Raw genomic sequence first — 24,200 nt, forward strand, 5'->3', positions numbered from 1 at the left:
AACAAGAGAAGCCACCACGATGAGAAACCCACGCACCGCAAAGAAGAGTAGCCCCCGCTCCCTGCAACTAGGGAAAGCCGGTGTGCAGCAATGAAGACCCAACGCAGCCATAAACAAATAAATAAATTTATTTATTTTACAAAACCCCAACCATCAGAAGAAAACAGTATTTGTCAGGCCGGTGGGGGCAGGGGGCTGGGACTTCTTGACTAAGGGGCCAGCGGCACTGTCCATGACCCGCGTGTGTACAAGCGCTCCATTTCTGTGCACACCTGCACACGCAGCCCGCACGTGCTCCACGGCCAGTTTCCGGGAATACTGGGAGCTCTCTCCGACCAGGAGGAAAACAGGACCAACACCCCAGCAGGCAGGCGGGCGGCAGGCAGGGACCCTGGAGGAGCAACGAGCCTGCACGCACGAGCAGCAAGGGCTGGACGGGATGGGACAGGCAGCAGCGGGGATGTTCTGTCCAGGTTAGGAGGGCAGAGCAGGGAGGCATGTGCCCGAGGGAACGTGGAGGAGGGACACCGTCTGTGTCTGCGCCTCGCCCGCCGTGCCATGCTCAGCACACCAGGCGTTCCCCTGGGGGAGGGGAAGAGGGATCTGCAGAGGACTGGGTACACGAGCCTTGCTTGTGGGTGACCACAGAGACAGAAACTCAAACAGAAAAGGATCCAGATCCATGAGGGCGGAGCCTTGGCCAGTGAAGGAGGTGGTGAGAGGGAAAGGAAGCAGGACTCCAACTTTTCCGCAATGTTTCTCTTTAATTAAAATACAGAATTCAAAACGTGTACACGTGTTAATCCTGGACACACGGAGCTTATTACTCTGTGCCTTTCAATTCTTTAACTTCTCAAAACAGAGAAGCGACAACGTTGTCACGGGTCCTCCGTAAGGACTCCACTCGAGCACCCAGTCCCGGTCACTAGTGCACCTGGGTGTGGCCAGCTCCCGGCCAGGACGCCGTGCCCATCCTGCAGCCCCGGGCTGAAGCCCTGACCGGGTCCAGCCGAGGTGCAAGCCTGTGCTCAGGCTGCCCGGGCTCTGCCGCTGTCGAGGAAACACCTGGAGGCCGGGCAAGTCCTGGTCCTGGGGAGATGCCACCTGTCAGGTCCCAAATGCAGACAAAGCCGTTGGCCACCCTTCCAGGCCCGTGGGCCCTGCACGGAGGGGCGGGGCAGGCCCAGAATCGGGGGCACGCACATGGCACTGCTCTCCAGGGCAGACCCTGGGGAGCCTGAGGGACGAGGAGCTGCCCAGCTAGTAACACCCCAGAAAAGAGAATGGCTGGCTTCACTGAGGCCCGCACCAGCCAGCCTGCAGTGTCAGGGAGCCCACGGAACCACTCAAGGAGCTGGCGACACACAGGGCGTGCAGGCCAGGAGGCCCTGGCCAGAGTCACTGATGGCCAGGACGAGAGCCAGATGGACACCACTCACCGCAGAGATTCAAGGGTTTAACAGCAACTCCTCCATACCCAACAGGGAAGCCAACGTGTCTTGCGGAGGCTGGGCAGGGGGGTGTTGGACGTGCGCCCTGCACGCGCCATGGGGCAGGGGACATGGGATGCCCTCCCCGCCTGCCGGCCTGGTCAGACTGGCCCAGCAGGGCTCTCCCTGGAGTGGCAGCCGGGCCCGAGACCGTCCCTCCTCTCCAGCAGCTCCTCACTGTGGCCCCGGCCGCCCCGCTGCAGGCTGAGGGCTCCACACCTGCATGGCCCACCTGCTGGGGACACACGGGCCTACAGCCCACCCCGATGGCCTTGGGCTGAACCCCTTCCCGGGAGGCGGCCCCTGCCTCTGGGACGTGAGCTCGCAGGTGCCCGCCCAGCACGGTGGCCCTGCTCCCGTGGGCAGCAGCTAGAGCCCTGTCAGGTCCACTATGGCCTTGATGAAGATGGCGTCATCACGCACGTAGGAATTCTTGGCCTCCATCTTGGAGACGGGGCAGAAAAGCGGGCAGCCGCTCGCGATGTTCATGTCGCTGACCGGCCTCTGGAACGAGGATGAGGTCACGTCGGGCCTGAAGGCGTCAATCACATGCTCCCGGTTGTTCTGGTCCAGCAACATCAGGGTCACCTGGGAGGAGAGCGCCCAGGGGACAGCACGTGAGTCACAGCCTGCCCAGCCGGCGGGAGCCCGGTCTGCAGTCGCGTGCCAGGAGCACGGCCGCCACGGGTCTGCCCGGTCTGTCCGTCTGTGCCCGTCCCGGCGTCTTCTGTCCACTGACACCAGGATCCGAGGCTGAAGCCCAGGACCCCGCGCCACGTCCATTTGTGCTTTTTTCTGACAACACTTGTCTAAGGGACGTTTTCTCACCAAAGAGCTCACGCAGCTGTCCCCGCCCCCAGAAACAGCACCCCTCAGGGAGAAGCACGAGCCAGCCCCGCGCTCAGTGACGCCACCTCCTCCACGAGGGCCACGGGGCTACCCAGCGTCGTCATGGCGTCTGTCCTGACTAGTGCCTGGGTCTCCGATTCCTCCCCCACGTGGGCTCTGGCTTCCCAAGGGTTGGGCCATGCCCTCAGATCAAGGCCCCCTGGCGGCCCCCCTTCCTTGGGACAAACTCTGAGGCAGCACCACCACTAACTGCTGGTCCCGAGTGGCTGACCAGCGGCATGGCCCAGGAGACAATGGACACTGCCCGAGCACTGAGGCGTGGTGACGCCAACACCTGTCACCCACGGGCTCCCGCGTGCCCGCACAGCCGGGGCAGGGCCTTGCGCACCTTCTGGTTGAAGGGCCAGTGCAGGAGGGCGTCGTGGGGGCCCTTCATCAGAACGAAGAAGAGGGACAGGTGCGTCCCGCGCCCAGTGCCATCTCCGTTCAGGTAGGCGCGCAGACACATCTTGTAGCCGTACCTGCTGGTGTAGAAGGCTGTGGGGAGGTGCTGGTGAGCGCCCAGGGCTCAGCCCATGCGGCCACCTCCCCCGGAAACACACACGCGCCACTCAGGGTGGAGGGCACAAGGAGGGAACGTTCTCCTCCAGGCAAGCAGTTAGCTGCTCGTGCAAACAGACTTCTCTTGAAAATGGAAGTAGTAATCAGACACAGCACTTTTAAGAAACCCTAAATGCGACCCCGCACTGGCCCTGCTACCAACCGGGAAGGAACCTCAGGGGCTGGACTGAGACTTGAGCACCAGGCAGGGGCTCTGGGCAGAGGGGCTGCGGTTGGACTGAGCCCGACCTGGACAAGTCTCATGTCCAACGGGGAGCAGAGGGGGCGACCACGGACACGGTGGGCCTGCCGTTTAAGGAACGAGATGTGACCCTGACGTGAGGCTGGTGACTGGGCTGAGGAGCTGGCTCCGCCGGGCGGCCCTGCTCCCGGCCGCAGCAGGGGGCAGACCCCAGCCCGGACATGCGGGGGCCCGGGGTGGCAGCAGCTCAGGGGGAGGGCAAGTTCCGGAAGGACACCTGGGGAGAAGATGGCGGGCGTGCGGCCAGCCACGGCTTCCTGGCGCTTCCTGGCGAAGTCCGGGATCTTCCAGATGAACACCCCGTCGAAGGTGGACGCCTCCATCTCGTGGACCTTCTGCTCCAGGTCGGCCATGGCCAGGTCCTTCAGGCCGATGCTCCTCTCCAGCTGCTGCACCTGGGGGCACGGGGCCCGTCAGGACGCGCCCCTGGGGCGCCGGGCCAGAGGGGCCTGGGGCTCACCCGCCTCCACAGAGACCAGCTTCCCTCTGGGAGGAACATGCTATGAAACGACCCCCGTGCCCAGTGCCTCAGCCTTGCTGGGTCAGCTGCTCTCGGATGGGCTCCATGCCCACGAGACCCCCGACCCCAGGAGGAAACGTGCTCGCTCGTGGGAGCCGCGTGAAGCTCCAGGCACGCTCCCCACGGCCGCCTCTGCCCCCAGTCAGAGGAGAGACTCCACCAGCGGCCTCGCTGAGCCCCGCGTCGGGCCCTGCGGGAAGGGGCTCAGAGAAGAGCTCCGTTCAGGCCCAGCGCGGAGAGCCGAGTGCCCGCTGGAAATGCAGGCGCTGTCCTCAAACTCCTGGCTCTGCAGCCCCGAGCCCCTGGCACCCGCCCGACGAGGCCTGGGCACCGCGGGCGAGCGGGCACAAACCTTATTACTCAGGGCTTCGATCCTGTCTTGGTCCAGCCGGTGCTGCCGGCCGCAGGCCTCGGCAGTCACGGCCACCCGTTCCACCTCCCGGTTCAGCACGCAGACGATGTTCTCGAAGGTGGCCGTCTTCCGCTCCAGGGCCTCGCACCTCTGCAGCAGCTCCGCCGCCTGGGAGGGCGCTGCCCCCGGGCCTGGCGTGCTGGCCCCCCAGCCCTGCTCGCCCTGGCTGAGGAGGCGGGGCCCGGCCTCCAGGAGGGCGCCCAGAAGCAGGGCCAGGTGCTCCCGGAGCCGCTGCGCCTCGTGCTCCTGCAGCCTCTCGCCCTCCACCTGCCGAGGCACGACGCCCGCTTTCAGTCCCGGGGGCCCGCGGCCGCACACCTCGCTAGAGCACCAGAGCCCGGCGCGCGGCGGCGACACAAGGGTGACCTGCCCTCTCGCTCACCTGCCAGCACTGCGTCTGTCACTGTCTGAACTCAACCACGTCTGCGAAACACAGACCTCCCTACGTGACTCACTCGTGTTTCAGGTGATGGGAAAAACACCGCGGCTGGGCGGGGGGAGGGGGATAGAACCCATCTTAAATAGTCCCTACGGATCTGGCTTTGCAGCCACATCCCTTCCAAAGCTCCACAACGAGTTTGGAGGGTCAGACAGCCTCAAAAAGCCTAAAGTGGAAAGAAAGGGACGAACCTCCGCGTGAGGCCCAGCGCCCGGGAGCGCCCTGGGATGGCCGGGCACCTGAGGCTTCCGGAAGCTGGGCCGAGGCCAGCTGGATCCACAGGGGCAATAGGACACTCGTCCTCACTGGGACGTGAAGAGGCCGTGGCAGCGTGTGCCCTAGGCCCTTCCTCTGGCCTCTAACATCCCCCACGCCAGGGATCCCCGGACCTGAGCGGGAAATGACCACACCGTGTTGCCCAGAAGCAGGATGTCAAACACAAACCCAGGGAATGGGAGGGGCACTGCCCTTGTTCACCCTCATTAGAAAAAACAAAGCAGGACACCGAGACCAAGTGTTGTGAAGTCACCAAGTGACAACACCGCCAGGACTGCTGCCACCGGAAATGCTGCTGGGGTGTCGCTGAGAGCAGAAGGCTGGTGTGCCCGTATCTATGGAGCCAGCCTCCGCTTGCAGGGCCTGCACACGCCCAGCCCGCGGGGGCACAGAACAGGTGGGAAAGGAGGGCAAGGGCACATGAGCAGGGAGCTGCCCAGGCCCGAGGGAGCCGCACAGAAGCTGGTAGGTGCGGCGGGCAGACAGGAGGTGGGTCAGGGCCCGGGGCAAGTCAGCGTGCTGGAGGACAGCCAGGCCGGTGACCGGGGTGTGGTGACGCAGGAGGGCCACGCAGGCCACAGAGGTGAGGCGGGGAGGCAGAGAGGCTCCAGGACCCGTCTGCAGGCAGAACGGAGGCTCTTCTGGGAGACTGGATGTGATGGGAGAGACAGGAGGCAGCTCCAGAACGACCACTGCGCTCTTGGCCAGAAGAGCCGGGTGGAGCAAGGTGTGCTTTTTGGGTGAGGTGAGAGGACGGGCAGAGAGGCATCGCTAGACCTCAGGGGGCAGTGACACGCTGGGGGTTCCCAGCAGCTGGGCGGTCAAGGCTGGGCACCAGGGATCACCTGGGGGACGAGCAGACAGAGCCGGGACACCTGAGGGCCGGATTGGAGGTGGAGTGGAGACCGTGTCCGCACGGCGCGGTCACGTCCGCCGGCCTCTGCTTGGGAACCAGGAGCTCCCGGTGGTCCCGCCGCAGACCTGGACTCACCATCTCGGGGCAGCCGACAGCGTGGAACCTGCAGGGGACTCGGCATCTGCCACATGTCCTGACGTGGTCCTGAAACTGACGGGCCTGACATCAGACACTGGTCCCCCTCTGCTCCAGCCGCTCCCACACCGACTGGGTCAGCGTCCCATCAAAGGACCCTTGCACCCGCCCCACTGGCCTCTGCACGCTCGGGCCGGACAAAACCCCACAACCTGCTCCCAAAGCTGCAGTGCACACTCACGCACACACGCAAACACGTGCACGTGTGTGTTTGAGGCACGTGGGCCGTCTGGGATCGCCCGCAGAGCCCGTCCCGCGCGTGGGCCTCTGCGTCCCAGAGAGCAGCCCTGCCCACCCCCTCCCTCACAGGCCGGTCTGAGGCCCTGGGGCCTGGGGGCCGACAGCCTGGGTTCCAAACGGAGCCAGGAGTGAGACCAGCAGCCTGACCAGGGATCAGACCCCACTGCTGACCCGGCGTGGCGCTGGCCCATGGCCACACTCAGCAGAGCAGAACCCATGACCCAGAGCGTGGCCAGCTGACCCAGCAGTGTCTGGGCCGAGGGAGACACAGCCAGGCCGGCATTGCCAGGAGTGGGGGGAGGGGAAGGGGCAGCCACTGGCCTCCACCTGCCAGGGACCCAAAATGTGGGAAATCAGACTTACGCCTGCAGGAAACAGAGAATTTCCTCTGCACCTGGGAGCGGAGAACGATCCCAACTCTGGATCAAAATCCAGAGACAACGAGAAAAACCTTGCAAAGAGCCCCCAACACAGAAGCAAACCAAAAGCACCGTTAACTAAAAGGACAAACAACTGCAACTTACAGCCCTGATAGACAAAGAGCTCCAAAAACAGAGAAAACAGGACAAGTGCCCTGCCAAGAAACGCACGGGAGTCACAACTGCTCCCCAGGAAAGAAACGCAGGTGAAGTTCAGGCAGAAAGCTCGCGGTCACGCTCACAGCTTGAGAAATGCCGCCTAAACTAGCCTGGGTGCTGTTTTCACCCATCACGTGGGAGAGGCGTGCGCGACCGAGGACAGCTCGGGAGGGGTCCGCGCCCCACCAGCTTCCGGAAGCACCCTCTTCCCAGCTCTTGCCCTGGAGCACTGTAACCGTTGCACAAATCCACGAGGGCGCAACCTCAGAAGCTCAAAAGAAGAGACGAAGGGGCCTCATGGAACAAACTACAGCTGCCTCCCCGGGGACCAGGCGCGGGCTTCCCACAGGCATGTGAGCATACGCCCTCCCTCTCTCCCAGAGCATGGAGGCCGCCTGGCCGCCACCACCACCACCGACTCAGCTCCCAGCACAGCCAGGGTGGGCCTGGGGGCCTGCCTGTGGAATCAGCGCCACAGCAGGAGCACAGACAAGCCACCGCCCTGTCCTCAGGGACAGAGTCCTCAGGGACAGAGACCTCCCGCAGCGAGAAGAGCCAGGTAAACAGTCCAACTGCCCAGATCCCCGCTCCCTGGGGCCAAGTGGCTCAGACGCAAGGCTGCGCAGCCGGAGGGGGGGGAGGGGGGTGGCGGGAAGAGGAGGAGCCTGCGACCCCACCCCTGGGAACCCCACCCCCAGAGCCGAGGTGTGGCCTGTCCTTTGAACACCACGCTGCTCAGGGGCACCAGGGGAGCGCTTACTTTCTCGCGTGTGATCTTCTTCTTGCCGCAGCCCTCGCAGGTCAAGGGGAACTTGGGGCAGACCTGGTGGTGCGCCTGGAAGAGACAGGGCAGCCGTCAGAGCTGGGGCCAGGCCAGCAACGCTCCTGAGCCCCGAGGTGGAGACGGCATGCGACACGGGGCTCTGCAGATTCAGGACCTGCCCTCGCCTGGCAGCCGCTGGGGCAACACCAGGAGGAGGAGCGCCCCAGCGCCCCGAGAGTACTGCCACCCGGGTGCCAGGCTGGCGGACTTCCTGGTGGTGGGGGACCCAAGCGGCCAGAGCACCTCCGAGACCCCTGACGAGATGCGCAGCGTGGGCGCCCCGAAGTCTCGGGCCCTGGGCTGCCTCTAGAGCTGAGCTTCCCGGGCGTGAAAAACACCTCAAGGACCCGACCAGCCAAATGCAGACTAACGGCCGGCTTCTTCAACAAACAAACAGCAGAGAGAAAAAGACACCCACAGGGAAAGGCTGAAGGTGAAGAGACCTGCAGACACCAGGGGGGCGTCTGGGTCCCGACCCAGCAGATCCACGTGACCCACACGGACAGACTCCGGAAACGTGGGCACCGAGCTCACTCGTGACCTCAGGAAGCGGGAAGGTGGCCCGCCCTTCACAAACAAGCGACGACTTCCAGATAAAGCCCCACGGCGTTCGGGGCCTGTTCAGCGTGAACCCAGGGAGGCTGCTGCCGAGCGAGAGTGAGGGTGGCGTGGCCGCACGCTGCCGTCCCCCTGTGCAAGCGTGCCCCCGGCCCGGGGCCGCCAGGAGCCTCCGAGCCGCCGGGCGCGCGCTCACCTTCATGTCGGCCGAGCAGCAGGGCGCCCTGCAGTGCCGGCAGCTGAGGCTTCGCTCCGGGCACGCGTGCTCCAGGTGGTGTTCCTTCTCGCCCAGGCGCACCAGGCCTTTACACGCCGGGCACTCGGTCAGCACGAACGGGCAGTGTCCTTCGTGGCAGCTCTGGCAACGAAGGGAGCGAGGCGTCGGCGGAGCGCCCGTGGGGTTCTGGGCCACTGCCCCGCCGGCCGTGGACCGGTCTGGGTTCGTTCTTGGCGCTAGGCCACGGGGGCCACCGCGTTCACTCCACTACCCCTGCTCCAGCGCAGAGATCAGGACCCAGATCCAGCAGGCGGCACCCCGCCCTCGGGACACAGAGGGGACAATGAGAGGGGCTGCGGGAACAGGTTCTAAACGGACGGAGGGCAGAGAAGTGATGCCGTGGGGACCAGAGCGAGAAGCGGATGCAAACGCAGGCGCCCACCCGTCCCGACGCCCAGGCTGAGAGTCCCCGTTCCCGCCCTCCTGGAGCTGAGGACGTGCAGGGTGACGTGGCCAGGGAGGCAGGGGCCCAGCCTGGGCTTCCGAAGGGTCAGGCGGGGCCCAGGCGGAGCCCAGTAAAGCCAGCAGCGCGGGGAGGCCCCGAGCCGGACAGGCGTGGCCCTGAGCAGCGCAGCACTTGGGGGCCGCGGCAGCGGGCTGAGCGGAGGTGGCAGGGCTGAAGAGGTGAGAAGGGGCGGGGCCCGGAAACGGGGCTGCAAGCCTGGGGGCAGGCAGCAGCTGTGCCAGCCCTCAGGGAACGCCGCCGAAGGGGCACAGAGGGCGGGCCGGTGAGCGCACAACGGGACACGCGGTTTGTTTGCTGTTTTTTAAAAACTGTGGTCAAGTACGCATCACACAAAATCGACCCCTGGTGCCTGGGCACCGAGCACATCCACGCCGTAGGGTCAGCACCTCCACCAAGATTCAGGCTGGGCGCCTGACAAGCTGGGGCAGCTCAGGGCCCCCGCAGAGCTCGTAGAGCTCCGCCGCAGTGACCGTAGGAAGGAGGAGCCTCACGCGGGCTCTGTCTCCACGTGGCCCACAGTCCGAGGCCGAGCGAACAGGCCGGCCGAGTCTCCACCCCATGCAGCAGGCTTGGCTGCCAGGGCCAAAGCTCACCATTCGGGGAGTGAGCAGTGCTGCCAGGTGAACCCCAGAGACATGGCACGTGTGGTGCTCTCCCAGCAGCCGGGGTGTGGAGACTTCAGATGTGGTGCCCGTGGCACTCCCGCCTCCTCACAGGACCCCGGGCTCCACGTCTCCGCAGGGACACACGTCAGATGGAACTCGGCCTTCTCAGCAAGACTCCCCCGTGACCCCCCTCAACCCGACGGGGCTCTGTGGATGCTGCCGCAGAGGCCCGGCCCCAGGACACAGACCGGCCGTGCGGGTGGGCAGGACGCCACTAGGTACAGGGAGCAGAGCAGAGGGGACACCTTCCCCGAGGGCTCCTGCTCCAGCGACAGCTCCTTAAAGGCTCCATGGCGGCCACGCCCGGGAGGAGCTTCCCTCGACCGCCAGGGCACCCCCAGCTTCCCCAGACAGGGCCCTGGCGTGGCCACACTGAGCACAGCCCGAACAACCACACCGAGCCACAGGGGAGCCCCGGAAACAACCAGGCTCGTGAAACAGAAACGACAGCACCCAGAGGGCACCTGGATCTGATCAGAGCCAAAGAACACGCTCAAGGTGAGCCCCGGGGCCACTGCACAACTGGAGAGGGACGCCCGCGGCCAGCGCTGAGCACCCGGCCCCACACGGCTCGCCACTCAGCGGGCGCCCCTGGGATTCAGAGCCCTGAAGCGCGCACCTGGCGCAGGAGCAGCAGCGTCCTCACAGGCTGGCACGGGCTCCGCGGGCTCCCACTGCCACCAGATGGCTCAGGGAAGCAACACTTCAACCAGAGTTCAAGCTAAATGCTCAGGCATTTCAACTTTGGATTCCCTGACACGTGAGCACATCCGACTGCTCACCTTTCAGCTGCAGAATGTCCCCATCAGCTGGTCCTCCCTCAGGTCCGCGCGGACCCCTCCTCTGAAGCCCGAGGCCCCTTCTCCCTGCTGTTCCTTCCACGTAGCCCCTGCTTCTCGCTTCCAGAAAAGCAGTCCCCAGGGCTGCTATGTGTACTTGGCAAGCACTTCTAACACCTTCTAACTGAACTGGAGTCTTAATTCCCTGAGTTTTTAGAAAATACTAGACGTGGCTGCAAAGGAAAAGCTTATTCAAAGGCTGACCAGGATTTGCCCCACCTCGCCACACTCTCAGGAGCTCAGCCGCAGCCTCAGCATTTCCCAGCACCACCCCAATTCTGAGCAACCCAAAGGGCAAACGTGTTGGCTCCGGGCTGGGAGCAGGGCCACCGCTGCAGCAAGGTGGCCACCCCACGCCCCGAGGTGGGGTCTCACCCCAGCTAGAGAGAGGTTTACCCGACGTCAAAGGCTGCACCGAGAGACCCAGAGCAGTGCCCGTCTCCCACGTGACCAACCCCAGGGACTTTCCTGAGTTCCCCGGGTGCAGCCAGGGACTTTCCAGCCCGCATGCCTGCAGGGCCCACGGGCTGGCTGTGGTCCCAGGCCCTCGGCCAGGGGCCTGCGAAGCCACCACCCGCACCAGCGGCCTGGAGACAGCAGAAACCCCAGAGGACTCGGGAGCTGGGGTTATTCCGCCTGTCCCTGGGGGTCTTTGGTCCCCTCAAAAGGCGACACAGTACCCGCTGCACTCCCTGCTGGGGCTCCCCACCCGCCCAGGAGAGACCCTGCCCCGAGGCCGGCTCTCCGGACAGCGCTGGGCAACAGCTCAGGCCCGTCTGCTGAGCAGGGCCTCGGTGGCAGCACCCCCTGCCTGTGCCCCTGCCCCACGGTGGCCCCTGGGTGTCGGAGGCCTCTGTCCACGGACTGCAGTCCTACTCCCCGGAAGGGCAGAGAGGCCTCTGCTTCCAGGCCCAGGCGCCCGTCAGAGGAAAGCCCAGCTTCTGTCCACCCGGCCACTGGCTCCTCCCCAGAGACAGGCAAGCTGCCCCTCTGGCAAAACGCAACCGAGAGCCTGAAGCCCACGAAGTCGAGTCAGTCAAGACCAGCGGACGCCGCCGCGCAGCGCCTGGGACGGGAGGCGGGAGGAGCCCCAGGAACCCAGGACCCAGTTCCAGAGCCGACAGGCTCTCCCGTGTCGTGACTCAGTCGCAGCCCGGCGCCCACCCCATGGCAGGGAGGCTGCTCCGTGGCCTGGGCAGCCCTGGGCGTAGGCGAGCCGGGTCCCCTGCAAACAGCCCCTCCAGCCTCGCCGCATGGGACAGCAACAAGGCCTCCCCACCTTAAGGACCCCGCCCATTACTCTGCACCACTGCACACGACCTCCCAGCCCGGGCAGCCTCCACTCCACCTCCTGTCTCACAGGGCTGGTTCCCGCACGTTCTGTCCTCCTCTGCTGGGCTCATCTCCCTGAGACCCCAAAGCTGATTGAGAGTGGCCTCAGCGTGATGTCCCCAAGGTCCGTCCCCGCTGTAGCCTGGGGCGGGGCTCCCTTCCTCTCATGACTGGACACTATTCCGCGGCACGACCAGCCCACATCTTGTGTGTCCCGCCCTCTGCCAGGGACACTTGGCTGCCGGGAACAGTGCTGCTGGGAACACTCATGCGCAGGCACCTTGGAAACGGAAGTTTTTAAGGGCGTTTGATCACCAGGAAGAGTGTCCGGAGGGGCTCACAGCCGCAGGTTCAGCTGCCGGAGGCCCAGCACACAGGGACCCCAACTTGCCAGCCTTGCACGGCAGAGACAGGCCTGCAAGATACGCACCCGGCCACTGCCCTTGTCCCTGGCCAGATGCCTTCCTGTGACCCCAGAACGGACGTGCAAGCTACTCCCGCGTCTTCCAGTGGCAGCGCTATCCAAGTGAGGAAAGACAACGAAGTCCCGTCGGCGAGAAAGCTAGTTTCCTGCCTGCGCGGCGCTCTCAGGGCCGGACCAGGGTCCCCGCACACACCCCTGCTCACCGCCACCGCACTGCGGCTGGAGGACCGCGTCCACGGACACACCAGGAAACAGCCCAGACAGGGTGAGCACCCCACCCTGGGCCACGCCCGGCTCCCCCGGCTCCAGAGTCTAGGTGGGCACGTGCGGAGCAGCAGCTGCACCCCCTTCCGCGGGACTCAGGCGGGCTTGAAGCTGCTCTGCGGGAGGGGCTTCAGCCAGCGCAGGGCAGCCCCTACCTCGTACTCCTTCAGGGTCCCCTTCCAGGTGCAGCCCTCGCTGGAACAGACGGCTGGCAGGCTCTCTACCTCCCTGCGGGCAGCATTGTCCGGGAAAGCCTGGGGAGAGAGCGTACCTTGGGTAAGCCCCCTCCCAGACGCCCACCCGCCTGGCGCCCCACACCACGAGCCTTGCGGGGAGACTCGGGACCAGGGCGCCTCTCCCACGGCCGTTCCCAGGTTCCCTCTCCCCTCGACACCGTCAGCGTGGACGGCTCACTCACCGAGCTGCTCTCCAGGATAGAGACGCCTTCCTCGTAAATGCCCTCGTTCACGCAGGCGGCACAGTTCTGGGGCCCGGAGCTGGTGGGGAGAGGGGGAGGCCGCACTGTGAAACCCGCCATGGAGGGTGGGAGGCCCGCGGCCTCGCCAACACAGGCCCACGGCACGGCTCGGGCTCTGGAGCCTCTGTCGGCCACCGGCGTGGCCAGCAGACACGACGCACCGTGCGAGACGCTCGGGGCCCAGCCCCAAACCCCGGCCCGTCTGAATGCGACCCGCGCAGACGGATGCCAGGACCAGGGGCTGCTGTCCTCCTGCTGACGGGCCGGAGGCCCCACCTCCCGACCCCGCAGGGACTCGGGCGCCCAGCGCAAAGGGAGCGGGAGCCTCCAGGCAATTTTAAACTGTCCGCTTCCCACCAGAGACAAGGAGAAGCAGGGAAAACAGACTCTAAGGAGATGCTTGACTTCACCCCACACCAAAGCAGCCCTGGGCCACGCGGGCATCAGCGTCCGCTCCTGGCAGCTCCCGGCGCCCCTACCTCAAGATGCTGCTCAGGCAGAAGGAACAGTAGCGGTGGCCACACTGAGCCTGGAAGGGCCTGCGCAGGACGTTCCTGCAGGCCGAGCACAGGTACTTGTCCTCTAGCTTGGTCCCCAGGAGGGTCTTGGAGAAGCCAGGCTGCAGCAGGTCCAGGGAGGCGGGAGGGGTCGCGCTGGCTGCAGCCATGAGCACCGCAGCCCCACCAAGGCCAAGCCCTAAGGGAGAGCACAGCGTGTCACGGCGGGTCCAGGGATGTGCAAGGCCTGGACCATTAGGCCTCTGAGAGGCAGGACGTCAGCGCTCCGGGGAGCCCAGCGCAGGCGGGGCTAAGGCTGAGACAGCGGGCACCCGCACGCCCGCCGCAGCCCTGGGCCCAGCGGGCTGTCCTTGTGGCCGCCCGGCCCGGGCCTCTGCTCCCAGGCCAGCTGGCCGGGCTCGCATCTGACCGTGATCGCGGACCCCAATCCTCACGCCCTGCCGTCTCCCCAAGGCTCCAGGTGCGAATGTGTCCTTAGAACATTGGACAGCTTGGCAGGCGACGGCCCCGGGCAAGCCCAGGAGACAGCCGTACCAACCCTCAGCCCCAGGACAGGGGTGCGGCCTGCGTGCAGCTGCTGCTCTGCTTCCGTCCCCACAGCCAGGGTCCCTCTCGCTTCAGAGCTGCCCTTTGCCGTCCACCAGGCCTTGGTAAGGCCGCCACGCAAGGTACCCAGGATGGGCGAGCGGGCGGAGGGCCCCCCACAGCGCTCAGAGGCCTGCTCTTCGTCCGCTACCCTGGCAGGCCACCCCAGCCCTTCGTGCAAATCCCCGAAGAGCCATCCCTGCCCCCGCACGCCCCCAGCACACACGCCCACGTCTGCTCTGGGGTCTGGGCATGGTCAAGTCAGGACGCTATGAAACTCTGCCCCTTTCTGGGGCGCGGAGGCGGGGGGGGTCTGCTTGGGCAGCGACCGTGCACAGGAGGCCACGTGCACTGTCCTAAGCTGGCCCGACACCGAGGGGACAGCACAGACGGTGTCGTCCCCTAGCTGCTGGGCAAAGCCACTCTCAATCAGCTGTGGGGTCTGTAACACAGGAGGCCTTACTCGGAGGGCCCTCCGCAGCTCCCAGGACGTTTCACAACCGACATTCTTGCCTCCAGCCACCAACAGAAGGGACGCTGTGCCCGGGCACCTCGGGAGGGCACACCTCTGCCTCTCTCGTGCTCTCTTCACACTGGCAGGCCTGGCCCCTGGAGGGGCCATCTGTCAATTCGACAGCTGGGGGATCTCATTCCTTCAAGCCCTCACAACACAGACGTGCAAGCATGAGAGGTGCCTTTATTAGTAACACCTTTTGGTCGACGATGTGAACAAAAAGTCCCAAGAGCTCACGGACACGCCCCCAGTGTGGGCCAGGACAGCTCAAGGTCAGGCTGTGGTGGCCACACGCGTGTGTGCGTCTGGAACACAGGCCCGTGAAGGTGCACTCCCTCCCGCGTGAGAGGCATCATGTTCCCAGCTTCCCTCTTTTTCTGGTCATGCTAACTAAATTGATTTCGTAACCTTGATGGTTTAAAATATCATGGCTCCAAACTACATGAGAAAGAGGAGTTTTTATTTTTGAATATAACATGAAAAAAAACCCACCCTCTTTAGGTCGAAACTCTGTATTTGTTATAAGGTGTTAAATAAAATAAAATGTGGGAATTCCCTGGCGGTCCACTCGTCAGGGCTTCACACCTTCATTGCCGAGGGCGCGGGTTCAATCCCTGGTTGGGGAAACTAAGATCCCACGAGCCGAGCCGCGCGCGGCCATAAATAAATAAATAGACAAACAAAATAAACAAGATGAAACGCAAAGGCCTCTGTGGCTGCAGCCATGTTTTACACAGGCAGGGCCAGAAAGCAAAATAAAAAATGGAGCTCGTGCAAGGCGTAAGGATGAGGGTGACGCTTTTCTCGCTGCCAACCTCAAACACAGTCTCCAGCGAACCTGTCAGGAGAGACTTTCTTCTTTTGCGATGACTTTCCGCCCGAATGTGGCCGGCCTGGGGGAAACACTTTCTGGCCGACTGACCACACCTTCTGTGGCAGATTGAGCCCATTTTATTAATCCATGGACCTTTACTCCTGTTGGACATAAAAAAACCACAAACGGTCTCTTTCTTGAGCAATAAAGAAGGAAAAGGCCCCAACACACAGTGGGCCTCGTCTTCCCCGCTCAGCGGTCACAGCTACCTGGCGCAGCAGGAGGGTGGGCGGCCACGCGGTCAGAGGGCGCCCCCGCCACGCCCTAGGAGGTCTCAGTGCTTAAGGCCTTAAATGTCTTATTCAAGTCACAGTTATACACTTGAACCCTCAAGAACTGTAACGGAAAACATCATACAGACTCTAAAGCGCCGTGCCCAAACTCAGCGCTGAAAGCCACCCGACCTGCCCGAACATCATAAGAAACCTCCGCGTCTCTGGCCCTTTCGGACCCTCCTGGCGCCACACACTCCACCCACCTGCAGTCACACAGGGCTGGGGGCTGGGCGACCGGCAGCCTTTGTACTCAGGGGTCAGATGTTACAAGCCTCCAATATGGAACCAAACCCCCCTACTGGTCCTTCCAAGCGTCCAGGTTATCTTCCAAATCCTGACTCTCAGGTGAGGTGGTAAACAACAAGAACTACATCCATTCACACGACTCACCAGGGAGTGTGAGCGAGCACTCCCACACGCCCGGCTCACCAGGGAGTGTGAGCGAGCACTCCCACGTGGCCCGGCTCACCACGGAGTGTGAGCGAGCACTCCCACGTGGCCCGGCTCACCAGGGAGTGTGAGCGAGCACTCCCACACGCCCGGCTCACCAGGGAGTGTGAGCGAGCACTGCCACACCGCCGGCCCCGGCCTCACACTTACTTCACTCCCCAAATATGCTCCAGACGGGAATGCACTAACTTTATACAACAAACTTGCATTTTGTTGAAACGGCATTTCTACTAGACACAAAACATCATTTACAGGATAATTTCAGTTACGTGAAGCTCGAGGATAGGCGAAACTAACCTATGACAATAGAAGTTAGAACAGCAGTTACCCTTGGGGTTGGGAACTGGGATACAACAGATGTTGGGTCTTCGTCCTGGTTCTTGGCGCAAAGCACCCAGAACCCCTGGGGCTTCCTGAACCATGGGGACAGAGGAGCATCTCCGCGGTGGGGGGCGGGGGCGGCGACACTGGCCATTGACTTAATCACCAGTGATTCAATCAGTCCTGCCTTTAGAACCGAGCCCCGGTGAACACCCTAAACGACCGGGTTTGGAGAGCTTCTGGGTTGAACACGTGGAGGTGCTGGGAAGGGGGGGCTGGAGAGGGCATGGAGGCTCCGCGTCCCTCCCTGTACCTGGCCCTGTGTGTCTCTCCCAGCGGGCTGTTACGCATGTTTCTCTGAGCCCTTCTAGCAAATTACTGACCCCAAGGAGGGGGTCATGGGGACCCTCAATTTACAGTCTGTCAGTCAGAAGTATGGGAGGCCCCGCCTCCCCACTGGCATCTGAAGCGGGGTGGGGGCAGCCTTGTGCAACCAAACCCTTAACACAAGGGGTCTGTGCTAACTCCAGACGGCCAGTGTCAGAACTGAATTAAACTGCAGGATGCCCAGTCAGCATCTATCAAGAAAGGTAGGGCTTCCCTGGTGGCGCGGTGGTTGAGAGTCTGCCTGCCAATGCAGGGGACGCGGGTTCGTGCCCCGGTCCGGGAGGATCCCGCGTGCCACGGAGCGGCTGGGCCCGTGAGCCGTGGCCGCTGGGCCTGCGCGTCCGGAGCCTGTGCTCCGCAGTGGGAGAGGCCACAGCAGCGAGAGGCCCGCGTACCGCAAAGAAAAAAAAACAAAAGCCAGGCAGAACTGCTTGGTGTGGGGAAACCCACACATCTGGAGTCAGAAATCCCGTGAGACGCGAAACAGAGAAGCTTTCCATGTGGGAGGGTCAGTGCTGCCTGAGGGATGTGAGGGCTTCCGGAAGGCAAGGCACGACTGTATATGTGGACACAGGCGCATCTGCCTGTACATTTAGGACTTGTGCATTTTGCTGTATGTATGCCTCATTTTAAAAAGAAAGAGATGGAGTTTCTGTTCCCGAGAGTCGAAAGAAAGATGGTGAAATCCCTAATTATGGTACACCCATGCACGTTTATCCAGAATAACCCTGCTTCATAATATTAACAATGGCGGAATAACCTCAAAAACCGGTTTTAACACAAAAGAAGCCCCCCCAGGTGGGGCTGCATCTCCCTCCTGCCTCCCCACCCCCAGGAGAGTGGGGGGCATCTGGCACCCCACCGCTGTTCTGCCATTTCCTGTGCCCCCTTCCCAAGCCCAGGTCCCGCCTGGGTACACAGCAGGAGGACCCCGGGAAAGAGCCGTCCCTGTGAGAAATCACAGAGACCCCGACTGAGCCGGAGGCCGCTGGGCAGCTGGGCTCCACCGTCCTCAGCCCGGTGTGTGGGGGTCAGGGACTAATTCTCAGAAGGCTACGTTGCTGCCCAAACCAACATCACATCAGGTGTCGGAGCACTTGGCTGCCGGGGGCCACCTGTTGCCAGCAGACACACGGGTTCAACCCAGGAGCTTCCCTCTGGGATGCCCCAACGCAAGGACCAAACTCCCCCAAATCCACGCTCCACTGAAAGCGGTCCCTGCTGCACGCCACGCTGGGCCCCCAGGTCCGAGACTCCTGAAGCAACTCCCGGGGACCTGCGACCGCACACAGCGTGTGTCCTCATCCACGTGAACGTTAGCGCTGACACTACCTTCATCTTCGTTCAAGCTCAACGTGATGCCAAGCGGTCTGGTACCAACTTAACGCCCAACAACCGTTTACACTAAAGCACACAGCAAACGCTGCGCCGTCCCTCCCGCCCGCGCCCGCTCACAGCTACTCGTACCACCAACACACCCAGATTCTTATGAAAACCTGGGGCCATCAACAGGGAGACGCTGATCAATGATGCAGCGCTTCGGCCCCTTTGAGGCCTCAGCCCCACCTCACGCCCACCTCAAACAGGCCAGGAAATCCACTGGCTCTACCCGCTACAAACATCCAGGACCTGACCACACTGCTACCACTGGGCCCGGCCACCGTCCACTGTGACCTGACTCACCGCAGGAGCCTCCCGAGGCCCTTAAGTACGAGCTGGGGACTTGGGCTCCTCCCTCAGACCCCAGGCTTCCAGGGCCTCTGCTGCTCGGCTTCCTGAACAACCCTCGCCTCCCCGCACCGTTCCTCGGCCCGGGCAGCATCACGGGCCTGGAGGCAGGGAGGAGGGACCCGGGCCCATGGGAGGCGCAGGGTGCCCTCCGTGCTCCCAAGGCTCCCGCCGGTCACTGGCTCCTACACCCGTGTCTGACCCTTCCTCCGTGCTGCACCACTGGCCCAGCCGGGCACCACCCCACCACAAAGCAGGGCACCCCAATCCTGGAGCCCGCACTGTAGTCACCTCCACTACTCACCTCCTACCCCCACCGCTGCTGTGTCCTCGCCTCCCTAAATCACAGCCAGTCCCCAAGAACACCTGCCCCAAACGCCATCTCCACTGCCTGCTGGCCCTGCAGGGAACACGGTGGCCACTCTGTTCCTGCTCAGAGCCGGGGGACAGCTTCCGCGGAGCCTGCCCCCCTCACTCCCCGAGGCTCAGCCGCCCAGGCCTTTGGGGGTGATCCTCACCCACCTCCGTGAAGGAGCAGGCCCAGGACACAGGGAGGACAGCTGTGGACACAGGAACAGACGGAAGGGGTGCACCCCATTCTTGGCATGATCTGTGGAACCTGTGGGTCACTTTTTCTGGGTTTTCTTCTCTGGACCTTCCTCCCCTTGCCCGTGTGTGCGCTGCCCTGTGGTGGAAACCCACCTGCCGGACCATGCCCAGTCCACGCTGGTGTGCTGACCGTGCGGGCGGGCGGGCAGGCGGGCTGGCGTCTCTCACTGCCAGAGGGGGGCCCACACCTGGCTCAGAACTAAGTCAGAAGGCCTTTTCTTCCCAGAGAAAACATTTTCTCCAGCACCAAGTGATGGCTGTAAATTCCGTGCTCTAGTCCACAGTTTACGACCACTGTTGAAACAACCCATTTCTTCAGGTCCCCAGAGGAATGACATGCGTGTTTGTCTCCCCAGAGGGTGCGAGCCTGTGATGTACATACGGGACCTGCACTCTGTCGCTCGCATGGATGTTTCCAGGCTCCTGCTGTGCATCACGCGTGGAGCTGGGGAGACTGGGCAGCACCGTTACTGATGCGGCCAACAGGCGAGGGCCACGGGGCACAACGCAACCGCAGGTGGCACAGGTCTGGGACGCAGGGGGGACACCGGAAGGGCCCATGGCGCGGCCTGGGTGTGTCAGGAGGTGCGCTCAGGGCTGTCCCAGGCCAAAGGACCAGAGAGCACAGAGGCCCAAATCACAGCTCCGGCCTTTGGGAGCTGCAGCCTCACGGGGGCTGGGCTGTGTCCCCAGGCGTGGGGCTGAGGTGGGGGACTGGCCAGGCTGGGGCCTGGAATCAGAGACAGCGGCTGCTCGAATGTGTGAAGATGCTACTGCTGAAAGCACTGAAAGCTTCTACTCCTCAGAAAAGCTTTCAAAAAACCACTGCTTAGGATTTTGTTTGTTTGAAATTCAAGCAACGCTGAGTTCTGCGGTATGTAAATTACACTGCAATAAAGCTGTTAAAAATAACTCAAACAACAATTCTGGGCTCTTGGGACCCCCACCTAGAGCCAGTAACTGAGTGGCTAAACGCTGTGGTCCTCGCCGGGGACATGTGGTCCCTGAGTCACGCACGGCCCGGCGTCAGGCCTGGCACGCCCCCTGCTCTGCTAGATTCAAGGCCGGGCGGAGCGGCTGCTGTCACAGGCGCAGCTGTCCCCAGCTCTCCCCCGTCCCCACCGTCCAGTCCACGAGGAGCCCGCTCTGCCTCCAAGGAGCGTCTGGCCCCGCACACACAGCAGTTTTCTGAGTCCCCACGCCAGGCTCCGTCCGCCCCGGCAGCTCCCTAGACCCCTGCATCCTCCCCATCCACCTCGGGGCTCGGTGTCACCGTCGGACAAGGCCCAAGCTCGGGGGGTCGGAGACACGGGGACAGGGCCCGGGGCAGCAAGCGACAAGCGGCGATCCCCGAGGTCCAGGCCGCCCGCGGAGCCCGTCCGGACCCCGAGCGGGGCAGGAAGCCCCTCGGGGGCAAGAAGGGGTGGGGCACCGCAGCCGAGGCTCGGGGGCGGCCCGGGGGGCGTGGACCCCGCGCGGACCCGGGCCGGCCGCCGTGGACGCCCCGCCGTTCGCGAACTTTCCTGTGAGGGGCCCGCTCCGACTTTCAGTTTCCGGCTCCGAGAAATCCCCTCAGGCCCGCGCGCGGCGGCGGCCGTGCCTCCCGTCGGGCCTCCTGGCACCGCGCGCCCCCCCGCCCCCGCCCCTCGACCTAGACCCCGAACCCCAACCCCAATCCCCGCGGCGCGACTCACCAACCGCCGCCGCGCGCCCGGAACTGCCTGCCCGCCTGCCGCCGCCGCCGCCGCCGCCCCGCCCACGAGCCCGCCTGATGGACTGATGTGGAGACCTACCAGGAGAGAGCAGGAAGCCACACAGGGCCCCGATTGACCAGCTTCCTCCCCCGCCCCCTGCTTCGGGCCCTCCCTGCTGACGGACTGACACAAAAGCCTACCAAGTGCCCGCAGAGAGCCCCAGCGGGCGCCGACTGGCCAGCTTTCTCCCCCGCCCCTCCCACCTCGGGCCCTCACTACTGACTGACTGACACAACAGCCTACCAGAAGCGCGCAGGGAGCCGCAGCGGGCGCCGATTGGGCGGAGCTGACGCAGCTAGGGTACTTAAGTCGCCCGCGGACGCTCTCTAGACGGAGTCTGCCTTCGCTGGCGCGGCTCTGTGGCTGGGGGGCGTGGTCCCGCTGTTGCCGCAGAGGGTTAGTTCCAGGCGCAGGGCACCACGGCGATACCCGGCGCAGGGCTGGGCCCCAGTGTGGGTTACATTTATGAGAAAAAGTACAAATAGACGCCGCTCACCTAAAGGGTAGGAAGGCCTTAGAGGTCTCCTTTCGGAGTAAATGTTCTAGATCTAGGTAGTGGCGACGGTTGCCCGACATTACAAAGTACAAATGACACTGAATTGTAAGCTTTAAAACGGTTGAAACGGTGAATTTTATCTTATGTGAATTTCACCACCAAACAAAACAATATGCACAGCCTATGGCACATGGACACACACAAGTGGAAATATTTAGAAAGGAAGCGCTGGTCTTGACCAGAAAAAAGGGGCGGCACACTGCCGCTAAGTGTGTGACCTGAGGACAAGCCGTTTCTCATCTGCTAAAGGAGAGTGGGGACAATTTGGATTCTCTCCTGTGGAACACAGCTTTCTAAATACCTGAGAACAGCGTCTCATCTGATACCAGCACCCGGAAATGGGGACGGCCCTCCCCATTTTGCAGAAAAGGAAAGATTACGAGAGGCAAGATTCCTTACCCAGGTCACACAGCACACTGGGCACCCCCGCTCCAGGGGGAGCATCTGAAGCCACGCAGACTGTTCAAGGACAGAGTAAACGACACAGGCAGGCTGTGAAGCCACATGATGTAAAGGGTCCACGCTGTGTCCAGAAGTACTCACATCACACTGCATAAATCATTACTAGGTTTGGAGTCGGAATTCCCCGATCGCAAACGCCACATCCCCGGGATACAGCAGCAAGGCCCCTAGGCCTCCATTACAAGTTCCGTGAACTTCAAGGCTGAGTTTGCCACCAGCAGCCGTGGAAACCTCCTCAGTCCCCACCTACGCGTTCCATGAGGTTTCCCTCGAGGCCCATAACTAACCGAGCTCTCAGGTGTAAGGAGGTTTCTCCTCCCGGGGTCTGGGGGGCCGAGGCCATCCTGTGAACCCACTGGCAGCACGGAAGGAAGTGGCTCTTGCTGCAGAGAGGAGGTCCCCCCTCAGCAGCACCCCTCTTTCTTCAGGGTAAAGTGGAAGTTGTTCGCGGGCCTTCTGCGGTGACTCCCTGGGGAGGGTCAGACCTCACTCACCCTTCCAGCATCGGGGACAGCACAGGAGCGCTGGGCTCAGGGCCCCCTCAGCCCACCCTGCATCCCGAAGAGATTTCCTGGACGAAGGTCTTGCTTCCCGGGAAGGAGGCTGCCTGCAGCCCTCGGCACTGACAGGGCTGAGCCCATCTCGAAGGACCTGGCGATGCTTCCAGCATGAAAATGATTTCATATCTCTCAGACTGCCAGTTTCAGAGGATTTTCCTGAATACATTGTGTGTGTGTGTGTGTGTGTGTGTGTGTGTGTGTGTGTGTGTGTGTGTGTGTGTGTGTGTGTGTGTGTGTGTGTGTGTGTGTGTGTGAGAGAGAGAGAGAGAGAGAGAGAGGGATTCTGACAACAGGCCCCCGAGTTGAGACTGGGTAGAGGGAGCCTCGGCAGGGAGGGGCTGCTGACTGAGAAGCGGCCAGCCCACCCCCGCCTGCCAGCTCAGAAGGGTGACACCTCGATCCAGGCGGGCTGGAAAAGGGATGACTCACTCTGGTTGTCGGGCAACTCAGGGGATTCCCACGCGGGTTCCTTCCTGCCAAAAAGAAAGCAAAACTCAGCCTCTGAGGCAGCCATGCGGGGAGGTGGCTGGGACAGCCCCGAGCAGACCCTAGAGGGGGCCTGCGTCATCCACCTGCTCCCTGAGGGCTGGGGTCTAGGGCCTCTGTCCTGTGCCTCAGTGCCCCCCAGAGAGAGGCGTGGGCCTGGCTACAGATCCGGGTCGATGCTGCGGTGGACGCTGGCTTTTCACAGCTCGCCGGCCAGGCAGGAGAGGCCCCAGCAGCTGCCCACTGGGCCTGCAGACCCCGGGGGAGGTGCTGCCGCGGCCACGCACTCTGCCCCAAGGCCCCCTCTCCCTGGCCCCTGGCGCCTGCCCCGCCCCCTTGGCTTTCCTCCCTCGGGTCCTGGTCTGCGCCCAGGACATTTCTGAATGCTGGCGGTACCTCCGCTCCCCACTGGCATGGCCAGTCCCCTTGGACATCTCACCTCCCATCCTTTACTCACCCAGGCCTCTGGGAGACAGCACTCAGGGCCAGGAGGCAGGAAGGCCGACATGGGCCCCCACTTAGGACCCTGGGCTGCCCCTCCTGTGCCGGTGCTGTCCCCAGAGCAGAGGCCGGCACTGAGCAGAGCCAGCCTCCCAGTACAGCCCACTTCCCGTCCTGAGAGCTCGGCCCCGCTTCTTTTCTCGCTTTTCAGATATTTGAAGGTCAACCGCGGGCTGCAGCTTCTGAAAGGAGCTGGTTTCACTCTCACTGTGTAATCACCTGATGGATGCGTTTCCAGAAAGGCCGGCCTCCAGCTCTGCCCAGAATTCCCCTGCCCGGGAGTCAGCCACAAGGGGCTCCCCCACTCCCCCTCCTGGAACTGCACAGCCAGCACCGTCCCTCCCCAAGAAAAGGAGAAAGACGAGGCTGGTGAGACCCCGCAGCTGACTTCATGGCAGCAGCCAGTGCTCTGGGACCAGGACCGCCCACGCCCAGGCCCTAATGAGGTGCAGAGAGCACGGTGGTGACAGCGTGCACATAGCGCTGCGTCCTCTGTAAGCAAAGGTGGAAAAGAATGGTTTCCGTGTCTGTTTGTACTCTCTGTAGACTTGGGAAGGGTGCGGGAGAAAGTAATCAACGTGATGGGGGCCAAGGAGCAGGCCGTGGTCACTGTACACCATCCCACAGTGTTTAAACCACCTGATGATACCACCGATTCAAAAGCATTTGGTTTTAAACAACAGAAGGTCATTTCGGAAGCTCTGGAAAACACAGAAAAGTACCAGGAAGAAGGCAAAGATCACCCCAAATTCCCCCACCCTTCCCAGATTCCCCACT

The 24,200-nt window shown here is 63.1% G+C and overlaps 1 protein-coding gene across 2 annotated transcripts; it reads right to left on the minus strand.

Moving 5' to 3' along the window:
* Positions 1-115: 115 nt before the first annotated feature.
* TRAF2 (TNF receptor associated factor 2) lies at positions 116-20,850 on the minus strand. Of its 2 annotated transcripts, none has more exons than XM_060153718.1 (11): positions 20,799-20,850; positions 13,323-13,539; positions 12,784-12,862; positions 12,521-12,619; positions 8,295-8,456; positions 7,478-7,552; positions 5,840-5,914; positions 4,074-4,400; positions 3,419-3,596; positions 2,728-2,876; positions 116-2,078 (listed from the first exon to the last, which is right to left on the minus strand). In XM_060153718.1, exons 2-11 carry the CDS (start codon positions 13,508-13,510, stop codon positions 1,860-1,862), a joined length of 1,551 nt encoding a protein of 516 aa, XP_060009701.1. In that variant the 5' UTR covers positions 13,511-13,539; positions 20,799-20,850; the 3' UTR covers positions 116-1,859. The 2 variants fall into 2 exon arrangements, with proteins under 2 accessions (XP_060009701.1, XP_060009700.1); XM_060153717.1 differs by lacking the exon at positions 20,799-20,850 and adding an exon at positions 19,198-19,213.
* Positions 20,851-24,200: the final 3,350 nt, after the last annotated feature.

Source organism: Lagenorhynchus albirostris, chromosome 7, assembly GCF_949774975.1.
Source record: "Lagenorhynchus albirostris chromosome 7, mLagAlb1.1, whole genome shotgun sequence".
Classification (NCBI taxonomy): Eukaryota; Metazoa; Chordata; class Mammalia; order Artiodactyla; family Delphinidae; genus Lagenorhynchus; species Lagenorhynchus albirostris.

Coding starts and splice junctions, on each gene's coding strand:
- TRAF2 (XM_060153718.1), bottom strand. CDS start 13,510: ATGGCTGCAGCCAGCGCGACCCCTCCCGCCTCCCTGGACCTGCTGCAG. Junction 12,620..12,783: donor CTATCCTGGAGAGCAGCTCG/GTGAGTGAGCCG, acceptor CTCTCTCCCCAG/GCTTTCCCGGACAATGCTGC. Junction 7,553..8,294: donor GCTGCTCGGCCGACATGAAG/GTGAGCGCGCGC, acceptor TGTCTCTTCCAG/GCGCACCACCAGGTCTGCCC.